The sequence below is a fragment of the Pararge aegeria genome, chromosome 1, assembly GCF_905163445.1.
Source record: "Pararge aegeria chromosome 1, ilParAegt1.1, whole genome shotgun sequence".
In the NCBI taxonomy this organism is placed as follows: domain Eukaryota; kingdom Metazoa; phylum Arthropoda; class Insecta; order Lepidoptera; family Nymphalidae; genus Pararge; species Pararge aegeria.
The window spans coordinates 5,868,768-5,885,673 of record NC_053180.1 but is presented as its reverse complement, the minus strand read 5'-3'; the positions used below and the strand labels follow the sequence as shown (position 1 = coordinate 5,885,673).

Here is a 16,906-nt window from a genome sequence, read left to right as displayed (position 1 = left end):
GATAATTTACTGTTATATGTGTGTTCTAGCTCTATTTTGGGCCTACATTCATTTCATTTGACTGGTGTTTTATTGAAATTCATAATCTATTTATACTCGTGTCTAAAATTTAATTATTACCTGAATGTTTTATTTTCTTATAATTTATGTGTTGTGGGGTCTTTCATAAAGAATATTAAAAATTTTAACTAAAAAAATTATTTAGTTGAGTGTTAGACAAATAGGTTTCGTATTTTACTTACTTTGTATTCATCTACAAGACAATGCTGCCATAATAAAATACTTATTTTTTTTACCGTATTTACTTATTTTATTGTTGTCCATATGGAGAATCAAAATTATTATGAACCCGTTGAACAATTTTAAGTCTTAAGTTAAACTTTAATACATGATCTAATAATGTAATAATAATGACTCTGAATTCGAAGAATTGCGTAAACTGCTAAATAAATGAAATGTTCTTATTGGAAGACCCCATACTTTTATGTCGGTATAACAACATTCTCCTTGCACCATTATTTGATGTCGTTCTGTTATTTATTTCTTAATTGAATATTTAGGTGTTTATTGCCTTCCACAGCATAAAATTTCGCTATTTTCGAAACTAAGAAAGTCTGGCGTATGTAAATATGTTTTTCGAATAATATTATGTGTTTAAAAAATATTCGATATGCGTGTCTTTCTCTCACAGTATTACTTTGACAAATATGTTATTCGTCCCCTTTTTTTGATTTTTATCGCAACTCCACCACACGCTCGCTGTGTCACGGCAAAAGTTTACAAATGTTTAACCCCATCCAAAAACTTTGCACTGGAAAATAAAAAAATGGTGGTTCTCGAAATTCTTACGTCGGTATATTCGCTTTAACCTTATATCTAACTAAACAAAACAAGACCGAACGAGTGTATGGCTCACAAACGCTTATCGTAAACGTTATTTGCTTCGTGCGTATAATCTAACGTCTGCTCTCTACGAGCATCGACGATCTTGGACAAGCCAAGCCGCCATAAAACTCGATTTGTACGCTCGGCATTCGTGAACATTTGCCGTGGTTTGGCAAGCGTGTGGCTGCTTTGTATTTGCCTTTCAACTTGTGATATTTCACTGTCTCCTTTGTTGTCGATCTGTTGAAGGTTTCTGAAGGCCCTTATATTTTAAAAGCATATCATATAAAGGAGTTTGAGACCAATACTCGGACATTGGCGATAGGTGAGAGCGTCCCACGCGCTCGAGCTAAACTTGAGAATGCGACGATCGGCGTAAACCCCGGTAAGTTTCAATAATAAGCGATAGTTTCTAGGACAACTGCTTAAAAGATTTCTCGACATATTCTCAACACGTATAACAAAAAACTAGCTTTTATCATCCAACTTTGGGTTCTTTCCCCCGGACTGCATTGATTTTTTTCTGATACCTTCAACTTGCAAAGCGATTCTTAAATAATTAATACGGTGGGGTGGGTGACTTATTCCATTAACTTTTAAAAATAGTTTCGGATTTTTTTATGGTAGATTTTTGTAGATAATTTTAAATATTTTTGAAATTTATTGCTATTTTGATACATGTAATTATGATACTGTGTTACTAATATGTAATAATACATTATAATCTGGCGGTAAAGGACTGATAAGCTGATGAAAATGAGTTAAAATTAAACAAATATCATTATCGAAATAATTTACTATTTTTGGCTCTCAATTCCTGTAGCGTCAAGTTTGTATCTCTTTGTCATGAATAATTATCAAATTAACCCAAAACATTTTCCATTTTGAATTATTAGGAATACCTGACCTAGGTATGTCATTTAACTTAAAAAGTAGAAGACATGTCGACATCTGCCACTTTTCAATTTTGAAAACGCTGTCAAACCATTGATAAACCGATAAAAACCATCATAAAGCACATACGCAATTATACATATTACATATGCATAAAATAATGTATTAATTTATATTTGAATCCGGAGCCAATGTAAATATGAATTAACATACTTACAATTTTAGACTTGTTGAATCCATACGAAAATATTTAGGCTAGAAACTTTTCGATATGATCGGTCATACTACGCACAAGAAAACTTAATAACTTTACTACATCTTGTATATAAATATCGAGCATTGGTATTCCGCCTTGATAGAAGATTCATCGGGTGACCTAGGAAATATACGAAACGGCATCGTCGCCAGGATACCTATTTTAATAGATGAGTGTGGCGAAGAGTGTGGTGAAGAACTATTTTGGTCTAAGGTAGTTCTCCCTCGCCTATTTCCATTACCGTCAAACTGCGAGGTATCGTAAGGATCTGCATTTAGTTTTTATTTTATCGATACGTAAATTAACCGTTTTGATTTTAAGTTTCAAATACGCACCGAAAAGATCTAGAATGTCTTTCCGGCTTCAGTTTTCTGCTTTTTTTTCTGTAATAGTCGAGGCGCGACCCAGTGATACTACCGTAGAGGCAAGTTTTTCTCTAGCCGCCATCTTGTTTTTAGATCGATTGCTATTTCTGTGTTTTTTTGCTTCTCAATATTTAACTGGGTGCTACATTTTTTCCTTTATTCCGTATTGGACAGATTCGGGATAAGACATATTCGCTAGTCAGCAGAAATTTTATAGTCTTGCACACATAAAAGTGATTATTCTTCAAGAGTCGACGGACACCCTCAAACACGCTGAAAACTAGTTTATTTTTAAAATAGCACACCTTTCGATTGCCGTCATAGCCAAGACGTATAAACAGTGTCCTAATCAAAAGATTTAACTACAATTCCCAGTGATTTTTTCTAAATTATCTTATGATTACAAAATATATTAGTTAAGTATACGTTTTTCGTTCGCTCTATATACGGATGTTTCTCAGGGCTGGTTCTATCGGCAGATAATCCGCCTATGGATTTAATAGAATTCACAAGTAACTGACAAAACATAAAATGTATTCCGTGGTTAGGATATTATTATTTTGGCGATTTGAGGTACTAAGATAACACCTACACTACTATTAAACACACCTAAACGGCTATTTAAATTTGATGCAAGTAAATATATCAGTACCAAAACGCGACATTATTTAGATCGCATTTTTATTATCTCATTCAAACAGTCATAATTTACGGGACGTGAAATTCATATTGAAACGTGCAACACTGAACGTAAAGAACTACTAACTACCCGTCTGGTTTAGATGAAAAGCCAATATAGGAATTGGTACAAGCAGCGTGTTGGCAGTAATGTCTAAAACGTAGATCGGTATTTAGGGAAACTTGCACCATGTTAGGTTGCTTCATCAATATGCACTTTAGGCCAAACGCTTGTCTTAATATTTTATGAAAAAGTCTTTTCCAATCCTCTTAATGTATAATCTAGAAACAAAAATTACACCTACCATTTTTTTTTTATTCCATCTACCGGGTTTTTTTTTAACAAGGAATGCACGAGACAACGGATGTTATTTAAATTCATATATCAGTATTCAAACAAAGTCACTTTCATTCAGAGTTCGATTACAGTTCATGATTTCACAGCCCACAGGCAAGGCTACTTATCTCCTTCGGTTGTATCTATTATTTCTATTAACCGTCTACCAAATCATACGTACCAAGACAACAGGTTTTATGTGACAAACCAAAATAATCCCAGTGTAACTTAAAAAGAATTAGAGACTTAAGTACCTAATGTTGCGTTCGTAGATTTTGATGATTACTATCAATTTATCAATGTTTATGACAGCGCAGTTTCAAAGTGGCTAAATCTATCGATAGAATTAAAATTATCGGTTAAGGATTATCGTGTTTATTACTATATGAAAACTTATCAAAATATTCAATGTAGCCTATCAGTGGCCATAGAATCAATATAAAACTGGCAGATGTCGTTACGCCAGGCTCAAAAGACCTTCCTTGAAATTACAAATTCTATAAAAAAAAATATATCTAGTTCACTATTGTATACCAATGAAGAAATTACCATCTTTCCCTTTATGACTTTGATTTTTAATGTCTGTCAATTATTTTAAAATGATTTACTATGACTATTTATACCAGTTATTTTTGCGATCAGTGGCGTAACTTTAAACGTTAAGAGGCACAAAGTAAATTTATCCGAGGAGGCCCTCCACCAACTGAAGTTGTCGTTAATTTATATTTTTTAATAAATACCTATACTTAGTACGTGCATACACTGTTGTAATTATTGTGTACATTTTTTCGCTAATATGCTTTGTGAAATGTTTTATATTTTAAAGCTGATCTCATTTTGCTACCAATTTCTCTCCCTTCTACAATCTCGCTAAAGTTTCAAAATCGTCATTGTTTTTTAAAAATATTTTATTGCTTAACTTGTGTATGTTATTTTAACAAATCAAATACAAAACCTATAAGTTTTACTGAATTTTGTAATGAAACAAGCAAGTACATGCGGGAACATGTGCATGGTTGTACATGCGCTCCGTGGGCATTTTGCCCCTTTCCACAATGTTGCGCCACTAGTCCCGATGCTTAAAAAATTTATTAGTTTTATTATTTGTAGTTTCCTTACCAACGAACTTTAAATATGTTTTATATATTTATCTGAAATTGATGAACACCAGCGATTTGGTGTTCTAAAATTGACCTTAATTTTTAATTGCCCAAAATACCATGATTTTTACATCGAAGTTAGCAAGAAATTACGAATAAAAAACATCGAAGTAATAAGTTGTTTTATTTATTGCTTAAATTCTTACATAAACTGTTTAATCTTACAAGTAGTCAACATTTTAAACTTCTTTTTTACAAATCTTTTAACATAATATAATAATTTTTCAATCATAATCGCCCACTTGCGCGAGTGGTCTGAATTTTGAAATGCTTAACAAAGGCGCACTTAAAAATTTTGTTGTAGTTTTTGGTGTTTTGTCCAAACTGCTAATTTGGTTTTACGATATCACAAATATAGTAAAATTGCGTGACAGATCCAAATGTAGTAGTGGCATGCAGGAGGTCCAAAAAATATCTCGTACAGGTTTCACTAAAACCAGGCGTTAGGTACATAAACGTTCTTTAACAACATATGTTCTGGGAATGCGTGTTTTGAAGAATCCTTGTGGTGTTGTCGGACAGCAGTGAATTGAGCTTGCTAGTCTAGCAAATTGGAGGGTAGGCTTAAAATTGTGCAAGTCTTATTGACACACAGATTTTTCTGATTTATGTACAAATTAACTAGTAGGTAATCGCAGCACCGATCTGGTGACATTGACGTCATAAACAAATTTTGTGTTTTATAGCCAATAGAGGACACGTGACACCAATCGAAAAGCATCGCGATAGTCTTATATTTCTATAAAACGTCAAGATTCGTGCTAAACTAGGAAATGCCATTAATCTAACTTAAAATTTTGAAGTGCGCTCAAGTAGTTTCAATATTCGGCCTTTGGACTATGATTGAACTGTAGGTATGTATACTGTTAAGTTTTTTTGCGAGAATATCAGTACCGCCGAGGAGAGGTTTCTGCAGAGTTGCGGGAGCTGACAGACAACGAAGAGCTGCTGGAGGAACGTATCATGCGAGATAACCTTGACAGGGAAGCCGTTGCCCACGGCTCTAAAGGACTTCCGGTCTCTGGGACTGGAGAAACCCTAAAACGAAAATTAACTTTGGTTTATTACAATTTCTTGATAAGCCTGCATATTAAATTTATTTTCTGACAGAATTTTAATACGTACTGGTGCCAATTATGCAGCACACAATTCACTAAACTAAACATGTCTATAAATATAGTCTATCGCAAAAATCATGTATATTGATGATCATTGTGATAGACATCAATTACCTTAATTTTTAGGATACAAAATGAAATATAGATAGGCTATAAACTTTTAAAATCGATAGCAAAGTTATGTCTTCACATATAACCATCCAAAACTGCACTTGTAGAACTGAAATTGAAGCGCTGCGAGCTTTTAGAACGAATCATCTGCCAGCACATGAGCGTGTCGCTTTCAACTAATTCTGAAACTACCTACCTGTTTTGGCGACGCGGTCTGGCTGTTTTCGGTCTAGGTTTCTTTACGTCCATTTTAGTTCTCTTCGGTGCAGCACTTTCCACTTCCGCACCATTTCCCGCTCCTGATTAAGTTTTTTAATAAATTAGTTACCTATTTGCTTATTTAAGTATGCAAAAGAAAGTTTTTTGAAAGAAATAAATATATTTCTACAAAAGCATCCGTTTGCATGGTGTCAAGAATATCCCGTTTTTTTTGTCTAATTAAGCATCTAGTTGACAGCAGAAATTCTGCCGCGGCGTTGTTAATTAATTAGTTTTCATTGGTATGATTACTTGATGACGTAAGTCGCCAGTGACTGCGTAGATATAATTTTTATATCGTCCGAGGTGTCTTTTTTTTGGGTACCTGCGTGGTAAATGCGCGAACCCTTTATTCGGGAATGGAAGGATTCTTGACTTGTCAGATTCGGGATTCGTTATATCTAAATTAATAATTTTTTGATAGATACGTGGTAGATCCGCGAACATCATACCTTAAGCCTAGTCAGGTATTGGGTAAATTCAACTTACCAACGATAAATATCGAATGCTCAACTTGAACTTGTCCAGTAGCGTGTTGTATGCACAATGGACGAGCAGCTCTCATCCTGTCATCACGTATACCGCCTATTGCACTAAAGAAAACCTAGTTTTAATTAATAATGTTAAATTAGTTTTTATATACCCAAAAAAACGCGACTCGCGTTTATTTCGGATATATAAAATCCGACAGGAACCTGTTTCCGGGATAAAATGTATCCTATGGCCGTTGCTATGTAAACTATTTCTCAGTAATATTTCTGAAAGAATTTTTTTTTTCGGTCCATAAAAATAAGTTTATTTCAATTAACAGTTACACAGTAAATTAAAAAAAGTACAAAATAAGGCGAACATCAGGTAATGTGTATCATAAAACCCACATTCGATAATACTGCTATAGTGCAAGACTGAGTCGCAGTTATTATCGCCCATCCATGAATAAAAATAGAAACCTAAAAACCATTTGAATTGAATGCATTGATAAACTAATTTTTTTTTTATATAATTAATTGCTTAAAAAATTAAATACCTATGAGTGTGTGGGTGCGCGTGTGTATATGTGTATGTGGGCGAGGGTGAGATTGTATGTACTACTGAATAAGGTTTTCAGTCTCATCATAAGTTAGGTTAAGAAGCCAATTCGTTAATTAAATTTTACGTTTTCGTGATGTTACTGAGTAAATGGATATTTATTATTTTGTTATAAAGCATTTAACTTATGAAGTACGAGTGACGACCAACTAAAGCGGTGTTTGCTAAATTTCGTCTAGATCACTTGAACCTCATGTTGAGCCGAACATGTTACTAACATAACAAACTTATGCAATTATATATATTTAGGTATGTTTATACATAAGAGGATATACGTTTTGCATTGTGCAAAAAGCAATGCATTATTCAAAAAACAATGTTATAGTTTTGGTGAATTTCTTTAGTAGTCATTTCATACTTAGGTGCCACCTAACACGTATGTCAGCGATTTAATCATTTTAACTTACGAGTTGTTACCCGAACTTAGTTGGTCTTCCAAAGGAACATCGCTTTCAACTGCGCTACTTTCAGACGCCACAAAGTACATAGACCTGGAAAATAAAATTCATAACTTTAACTTAACATACAAATTACCTTAACTATATAAAACACGATACTAGAATATTAAAACACGCTTGTTTCTCAAAGTAAAATGAAATTAATAGGTACCTCTTTATTGAGAGTCGCGTAATTTAAAATACATGTTTATTTGGCCAAAGCGTTGCTGTAGAAGTTTGACGAATTTGATTTAAAACTAATTTTACACAGGTGGAAAACAGCCTAAAATTTCCGTAACTTGTACGGGAGCTATGGTTATACGCTCGCCTTAATTATTGAAAGATCTTCCTCCGAGTAAGTGTTCTGCGCTCAGGGACCGATGCCCAACCATTTATCTTTGAAAGTTAATATATGCATTATTTATGAACACATCCTTTGTGGCGCCATCTAGTTGATAATGTGGAGACCGCCACTAGCTCGTTCGCGTCAAGAAAATTATGAGTCAACGTTAACTCAAGTCTAGCCAGTGAACCAATTTTGAAAATTCGGTGGCAGAGTTCAACGAACGAACGAGAGCGATAATAAAGAGTTAGGTATGTAGGTAGCGGTACCTAGCAGGCACATAAAGATGCGGCGGAGGAGGGGGTGCTCGTCGTGAGGCGGAACGTGCCCGGCGGGCCCGCGCCGCTCGACCGAGTATAACAGAGTCTGAAAAAATAAATAGCCGTGACATAGGTACATTTGATTGCGAATCGAATTATGCAATATGTTCCCAAGTCTGTTAAATAAATGCAATAGTGTCAAAACTGTTTTGACAAAACTTACCAAAAGTAGTACCTAGAAAATAAACATAATTTAATATTAAAATATTTTTATTTGTTGTCGAATTGTTAAAATAAGAACACTGAATGATTGTTCTTTGATTAATACCTAACTTTTATTACATTGATCGACCACTACAAACTATTATTGTATTAGATTTGGGCCTTGATTTTCGGGTCCGTTGCGACTTGCAAGGTTTAATCCCTGTAGATCAATTATTTGTCTTCGACCTCCAAATATCAGGTGCCTGACATAAATTAACGATGCTGACAAAAATCGATCAGAATGTTGTTGAATCAAACGCATTATTGATAATTCATTTCTTGGCATTGGTCCTCATCCGTCTATCATCATTTGTTTTATTTGAAGTAGGTATATGTGCCAATACTTATCTATCGTCTCAAATAAATTAACATTGAATCCATTGGTAAGAAGTAGATACGGAAAAGTCTGCCAATGATCGATATACTAATAATTAAAAAACAATCGTCTGGGCCACTAAGGACCAGCACACAACCAACAGAGCAAACCATTTTTTATTTTTATCCAACGGAAATTCTCACGAACTAGCAATAGGTATACAGATTCGAATGGTTAAGAAATTGAATCCAAGGCATTTTCCGGCAGTTGTTGCCCCAGTTGTTCTCCAAACTAGAAGTTATCAAAAAAAAAAAAACTTTATTATGTGGTGGTCTTACTTAAAAAAGTAAAGAGATGAGTTTTTCTCCAAACTTAAGAATGTAATTTTAAATTAACTTTCCTTTTTAATATGATAAATTCAAAGGTTCAAGGTACCTGTCACAGGATCACTGTCAGTGTGTTCTTGCCTGTCTCTTCTCCAAGCTGCATCTGGTTGTGGCACGTCAGCCGCTACTCCAAATAGGCCAGATACCGCGCCCGCTACCACCAAACGCGCCGACTTAGCCGCCGACTGCGAGAAAACAATACCTCGCTTAGATGACCATTTCTGCCTGAGATGTTTAGCCACTCTAGCTGAGGCTGAGTATGAAATATGTTTTATGACCGAATCCACGTTCCCCGATTTTGGCCCGGCGTAAAGACTCAACCAAAGTCAGATTTTTTATGAAAAATATTACTAAATATTTTTACCTAGCTACACTTTTTTTTAATCTGATCTACATTTCAACTGAAACAACCTGTAATTTTTTACGCCCTATGAGACTAAGCCGAAAGTTTCTTTAAACTTTACCGTAACAATGACGTCAATTTCCGGCACCCCTGCTAAATCGGCTGCCTTCTCAGCTAAGTTCTTTACTTCTGGGTTATTGGTGCCCACTTTCGCCTCCATAGACACTAACTCGTGGAGGTAATCCCTATATACTTCTTCTTTCGGTGGTGCTGAAAAAGACAATTTGTGATAATGATGATGATGAATGTGATCAAATTTGTCAAGTGTTGGAAACATAGGCAGATTCTTTATGAATGGAAAATTTAACGCATACGTTCTTAAATCGATTACACAGATAACCGGCCGAATAAAGACGACTTCCGATTTTACATTCGACTAAGATTTCTTGTTACTAGCATTCAATTTTTTTGCAGAAAATTTATGGGCTGTAGTGCTTGGAACGAAAATATTTTGATTGCAGTCCAGGATTTAATTTTAGTTAATGGATAAAGATTTTTCATATTTTATTTTATTTTTAACGCTTGTTAAAAATAAAATAAAATATGCTTTTTACAGACTTAAAGTTCTTTATGGCATAAGAAAGTATCTGTCAGAGGCGAGAAGAGTTTTTGTGGAATCCTTAGTATTAACTCAATTTAACTATTGTGATACTGTTAATGCCCCGCGTCTATTCCAATAAACAAATAAAAATATTCAGCGAGTCCAAAAAGCTTGTACGAGGTTTGTTTCAATATTAAGAAGAAAGAACATCTATATCTATACTAATATATAAATCTATACAGTTTTTTACGGTTGTTCCGTTAAAACTATTAAACTATACATCCGATTGAATTGAAAATTTTGCATCCATGTAGAGGATACATTGACTTAATGGATACACATTACATTTGGATAGAAGCAGGCGTTACTTTGCGGAATTCCATTATATAATATGAAAATTAAGCTTATATTCTATAATCTGCGAAACGCAGGATTTGTTTGGTGTAATTTATAATTTCTTCAATATTTATACTCCACACCAAACAGATCTTCGGCAATGTAGGTACCTCTCTACGAACGATTCGCTCCGAAACCGAAACATCCTCAGGAGATGTTGACTTTACAATGAATAATTGTAGTCAACATCTGTAGCAGGTATCTCTATTTTTTTTTTATTCTTTTGATTGTGGTTTTATTATTATTATTTACCACGTAAGATTTATTACATTTTGTTTTTGATTATGGCTTTCATAGGTAATTAAGTTTTGTGTTAATGTTAATGTGCAACTTTCGTTTGTTTATATAGGTAATATTAAATTCTGTTATTGTCTCCTTTTATGAATGCTTAGTTATTTTTAAGTCTCGAGGATTCGGCAATGACAAAGATAAAGGGGTTGGCTGAATACCAGTGCTGCGCTTATTAGTATGCCGTTATACTGAGCCAGCTCCTTCGTCATACATTTTTAATTTATTTAAAATAAATGTATGATACAAATCTAACTATTTACACACATGTGTGATAAAAAGACGATTTTTCTTTCTTTCTATTTATAAAAAAGAAAGACTGAGAAAATAACTTACGCATCATCACGTTCACATTTTGCGGCTTTTGAAGATCTTGAGGGGACAAACTCGTTCCCAAAACATCCATTGGCATCGGACCCTGTCCTAGAATAGCGAGTCCAGCTTGCCCAGTGTTTATGGCAACTTGCATTTGACCAGGAGCTGTGGGCACTTTGATTTGACCGGCAGTTATTGGCACTTTCATTTCTAAGCTGGACTTAGTTAAAGGTTGGTTTAACGCGACATTCAATTGGTTTGGAGAAGTGACTTGCTTTGACATCAATTGTGCTTGATGGGGTACACCTGTCGCTTGTGTAACGCCGTTCACGAGAAGATCTGGTGTTAGTTGTTTTTGTAAATCTGTGCCTAATGAAATATGTCACATTTAATAACTTACTAAAGAACTACAATAGGACTATTAAAACCAATAAGAAATAGTTCTACCATATCAGTCAGTTCAAATCAGCTCTACCAATGTGGCTAGTTTTAGGTTGACCTTGACCCTACAACCTATTAAAATATAGGTAGGTTCCTACTTATCTTTATGACCTATCTAACCTACCTAACTCGGCAATATTAATCATATTCTACTTATCTATTCGCGAGATACATTTTAAAGACCTACATTACCAACTAATGTTATTATATTTCCACTACTAAATACTGAATACTTGAATGGCTATTATCCAAAAAAACCTTCAGTAATAGATAATTATCTACTATTTCATAACTAAGAAATTTTTTTGTACGTAGGCATGTAAACATACCTACTTTAACATCGTAAGTACCAGAAAAGCAATCGTTTGGCGGCGGAACGTATACCAGAGAAAATATAAATTCCGAAATTGCCTTTGTGGTATATGGAATCCGGACCTAAGACTTATGCACATGGTTAACTTAATGGGCGTTAGATCCATCCTACACTCGTACTTATTAAAACTTACATGTGTTCGTTAGGTCGAGATCATGAGTAAAAGCCATCACGTTGAGAGCTGACGAAAGGGCTGGGCCCACTCCGGTTCCAGTAGCTTCGGTCGAACCAACTAGTTCGGGTGGGGGCAAGCAACTAAAACAGAAACATTTTAATAGTAGTAGAGATTCTGAGCCTGTCAGGAAAGTACTAACGCCATGCTTATTTTTCCTGCCAAAGATCATTGTTGCAATGTTGTCCTCCGGTCTGAAGAGCGTTGTTGCCGGTGTAATTACAGGCACATGATGCTGAATCACGTTGATAGATACAGCGCGGCACGTTGCAGGACGTGTTCCTTGCTTGCCCTATGAGAGAGAAATTGGTCCTTCCATCCGGATGGTCCAAAATTATTGACCAAAATATACATCACGAATGAAGTGACAAAATAACGACCTCCATAACGCAACGGTGAGCGCAATGAATTTAAGTACGAGGTCCCGGGTTCGATTCCGGGTAGGGGCAATTTGAGAATTTTTAATTTCTCAATTATTCTGGTCTGGTCTGGGAGGAAGCCTCCTCCCAGACCAGACCAGAAAAAGGCCGTGACTAGTTACCATCCTACCGACAAAGATGTACCGCTAAGCGATTTAGTGTTCCGGTGCGATAATGCGTGTTAACCAATTAGGGGTATGACTACCATTCTCTCTAACAGGTCAGCCCGCTACCATCTTAGACTGCATCATCACTCACCACCTGGTGAGATTGCATTCAACGGCTAGCTTATAGTGAAACAAAAAAAATTAAGTGACGCATTGGTTACTCACGGTAAAGGCGCTTTAGTGGGTGTAGATATAGATACTCGTCCCCACATGAGACGCCGTAACTCCTCGCCACTCATATTACGTTTACGTAGCTCCGCTATCGTCACCTTTCCAACTCGCTAAAAAAAAGAGTTCTTATTAAAATAGAGCCCTCAGAGCTTTTTTTTACCTTATGAGAGCTTAAAACCATCGATCGCTTGTAGCAGTATTAATTTAATGATGTTGACGTTTTGTTTCCGAATATTTCTTTGTTTTTATGATGTAAACGTATGTCATAGGTATAAACATACATTTTAATACAATACTGATTTAAACGATGTTATTAGGTAAACCTACTGAACTGTGCTGATCCCGGATTGTCAATTGTTAAGACTATCTAGCACTTGGAGAGAAAATTCCAAAATTCCCTCTTGATGGTTTCATTAAATATTAATACTACTTAGGTATGCTCAAGTAAAGGTCTCAGAATCGTCGATCTTAAAGTGTCAAGTTTTAAGTTTTGCTCCAGTTAGCAGTAACCATGATGTAATACCTAACTTGTTAATTTATTAGAATCAAGAACCAAATTACAAGTAAAAACATTTAAAAAATAATAAGTAGCTATTTATATCTACACACTTTTTATTTACTTCGGCTATGCACTTCCTTGGATATTAATTACACCACGATGTAGACCCTTACCTTCTTCGAATATTTCTGACCTACCTTCCAATTAGCTAAAGCTCCTTTTCTCTGTTTAGCCCTGGTCTTGGCTTTGCTCTTGATGACCATAACCCCTCGCTGCTCATACCGAGGATCATCAGACGGACCCAAGCCTATGGAATACTCTTGCAGGTATCTATGCGCATCTTCCTGAGATACTGATCGCTCCAAGGACACTACGATTTTTGCCCACTAAAATCAAAAGGCGTATTTAAACATTATGTGGGTCAATGCATAATCAATCAATGCAAATGGTACCTAGGTAACTATCTTCTTTATTTTTCTTACTAACTGAAATATTGGCAAAAACGGCAAAATATCTTATTTCCCACGCTGCAGTAAGCAATTCGAGCTTCGTTGGGGAAAAGGCGCGGTGGCGTGTAATGTCACCAATGCCTGCACCATTTGAGATTCAGCTTTGTGATAAAAAAAGAGTTTACAAGAGTTTAGAAAGTTAGACCGTGTATGACGAGATATATATAAATTAATGGGCTTCTTACCCAGTGCGTTGTCTATCAGTCAGTTAGAGTTTAATAAGTAGATTGACAAGTGGCTAGCCTGCCCAAACTGAGGATGGCATGGCAGAGCATTTTATTTTTACATACCTAATTAACAAGATACCGATATCGACTCTGAAAATCCCATTGTAGAAATGTTTAGAAACCGACCCAAATGCATTACATTTGGGTCGGTTTCTAAACATTTGAATCTGTATTTTGTAACTACCACAATAAGGTTCAAGTTTACGTAGGCTGGAAATAAAATGCTCTACGCAGGCGTCCGGTCGCTGCGCGCTTGCTTAAAAACCTTGCGCGTATGTAACAGTTACCTGCTTGACCCACTCCTTCTCCGACTGTTCAATGACGTGGGCATACGTGTTGCCCATCATAGCGATGAGCATGTTCAGCAGCAGGATCGGCACAAACACCATGAACAGAGCGAAAACTGTCTTGGACAGGTTCGGGTACGTAGTCTGTCCTAGGTCCGTGTACTGCAGTAAGAGCATTTGGTGAGTTTAGTCCCAGTATATTAAAGTGGACTTTAAAGAGTCTGAGTATCGTCGCGGAGTGACATCGACAGACAATAGGGTCAAATGAATGCCCTCTTTCTTGTAGCTACCATTGCATTGCAAGAGTAGACTTACTTAAGAGAGATTGTATCTCTTCGTATAAACACTTGGAGCACTTTACAATTACAAACAAAGCAGTTTATCAACAAACAAAAGGAAGATAAAGATAAGTATCTATATATTTTCGCGTATTGTATAACTTTTTACTTTCACATTATCCAATCAACATCATCAACCGCAAAATGTGTTCCGTGAGGAGAAGACCAGTTGCCAACCTAACAGAAAAAGTAAGAAGTAAAAAGTCAGAAGCTAAATAATACTATAACCATGACTGTATTTCATAAAAAGCGATGGCGACACCAAGAAATATAACCTATCTATGCGTGCGACCAATCAAGATCTGGTTCAAGCTTACTTTTGATTCAAAATGTAATGAATCGGATAACTTTTTAATTACATAAATTTAACTTAATTACAGTCCGGCCCCTGTCTAATCCGGCGCCCCCTGTAATCCGACATGGTCTATTATTTATTATTAAATACGTATTCGCTAAGCATGATTGAACAAGTTACAACTTGTACGCACCATCACTATTGTGGTCGGATTACAAGGTACTCTTTTGTAAAAAAATCCGGACTATAGGGGGTCTTAGGCAGTAGGTACTCTATAATCCGACGAATTCGATAGTTCGACACTGCCCTGCAAAATGTTTGTCGGACTACCGGGGGTCCACTATATAAGTGTTTAAAATATAACCATAAAAATATATTTGATAATTTTTTGAATATATTTTAATGCATTGTAAACGTACTGGAAGGCTTTTTAAAACCTTCGAAATTATTGAAATAGATTAATAATCTGGTGTAACTAAATGGTTAGTAACGCATTTTACAAATACTTCTGTACTATTACGCTAAATAAGTTTTAATTAATGTTCCACGAATAAAAGACGAGCTTGGCAAGACGAAATAGCGAAGGAGTTTTGTGAATGTTTAATTCTCTATAAAGATTGAAACAGCGATTTATAAGTCAATCAGTCGTTTGAACGGTACAAAAATTAGAAGAAGCAAAAAAATTTTTTCCCATATTATTCTTATGGGAATTTAAAAAATGCGAGGAGGACAATCTTGATATTGATATTATGGGCTCATCTTTTCACAGAATTTTTTTACACCCAAAAGATACTTTTGAGCCTGTTTGGAAAAAAAAATATTTTGATGGTATATTTTTTTTAGACAAACATGATTCAAGCACAGTGGTTAATTACAGCTTTATGCACTACTGTATTAGCGACGAGCGTGCTGACAGCGTTAGTTCCGGCCCAAGATGTGGACATAATAGTCGCAGGAAGTAACACGAAAGTATGTCCCATCCTTACTAATTTTTCAGAAAACTGTACCTTAAATATTTATATTTTTCAATTATTTTCCAGTTATATATAGTCAGGAAATGAAAGCAATGTGACTGAGCTCGTTCGGGAAAGAACTACCGCCATGCTTATCTCAGCATTGTCGCAATGCTGTGTTCCGGTCTGAAGGTCCGTAACCTAATCACCGTCCGTAACCTAATCACCGTCCGTAACCTATACACCGTCCGCAACCTAATCACTGTCCGTAACCCTTTCACTTCAATCGTCGCCTGAGCCGAGGTTCGGCCTCACATGAGGCGCCCTCAGGCCGATCCCTTCGCTTCTTCGAGCCCTAGGGTTCAAACTCTTCTTGGCAGAGCCCCATTCCGAGGCTCGCCAACAAGCCCGCGTTACGCTATTAAAATCATTAGGGTTAATCAGCTACACACAATCCGATAAAACAAAAATGCCTACGTATCCTCCAATTGTCCAATATCCAAGGTGGGCTATTGTGCAAATGGATGTATCATCTTGGTCCATCAATTATGAATTATAAAAAACATAATACTTTTGTAGTAGGTAGCTTATCACTCAATACACGCCACGAAAAAATAGAAAAATATAACCTGCCACGCTGGTCAATTGCGGGTAGGTGGACAATAAAAAACAAAACCACATAATTTGACACAACGAATACGGTAGGACGTACAATCAACACAAATATCTCACCAAAAGGTTAATTTACCTCTTTGCGAACTGAAACCTATAAAAAAAACTTCTATTTAAAAATTAAAAAAAATTAAAAGTTTAGTCGCAAATTAAATTAAAAATTTCAAAGATTTGAAGAGCAAAGAAGCGGTTAACTTTGGTAAAGAATCCGACGTTAAATTATCTATGTTATACCAAGTACTAAGATTGAATACACGATTGAGGTTTCCATGAAGCAAAATAT

At 35.6% G+C, this 16,906-nt stretch overlaps 1 protein-coding gene across 3 annotated transcripts in view; it reads right to left on the bottom strand.

Moving 5' to 3' along the window:
- Positions 1–4,682: 4,682 nt before the first annotated feature.
- The window catches only part of LOC120634301, a 39,815-nt gene continuing 27,591 nt past the window's right edge, over positions 4,683–16,906 (bottom strand). For 2 of the 3 annotated variants that reach the window (XM_039904991.1, XM_039904910.1), the window contains exons 14-25: positions 14,366–14,527; positions 13,540–13,728; positions 12,838–12,953; positions 12,048–12,169; positions 11,122–11,469; positions 9,622–9,770; positions 9,207–9,342; positions 8,201–8,297; positions 7,559–7,642; positions 6,552–6,655; positions 6,001–6,103; positions 5,463–5,613 (exon numbers count right to left, since the gene is read on the bottom strand). In XM_039904991.1, the coding sequence (XP_039760925.1) occupies positions 5,463–5,613; positions 6,001–6,103; positions 6,552–6,655; positions 7,559–7,642; positions 8,201–8,297; positions 9,207–9,342; positions 9,622–9,770; positions 11,122–11,469; positions 12,048–12,169; positions 12,838–12,953; positions 13,540–13,728; positions 14,366–14,527 (1,761 nt within the window). Of the gene's footprint in view, positions 5,614–6,000; positions 6,104–6,551; positions 6,656–7,558; positions 7,643–8,200; positions 8,298–9,206; positions 9,343–9,621; positions 9,771–11,121; positions 11,470–12,047; positions 12,170–12,837; positions 12,954–13,539; positions 13,729–14,365; positions 14,528–16,906 lie in introns of all 3 variants that reach the window. The other variant, XM_039904833.1, reaches the window with a different exon arrangement.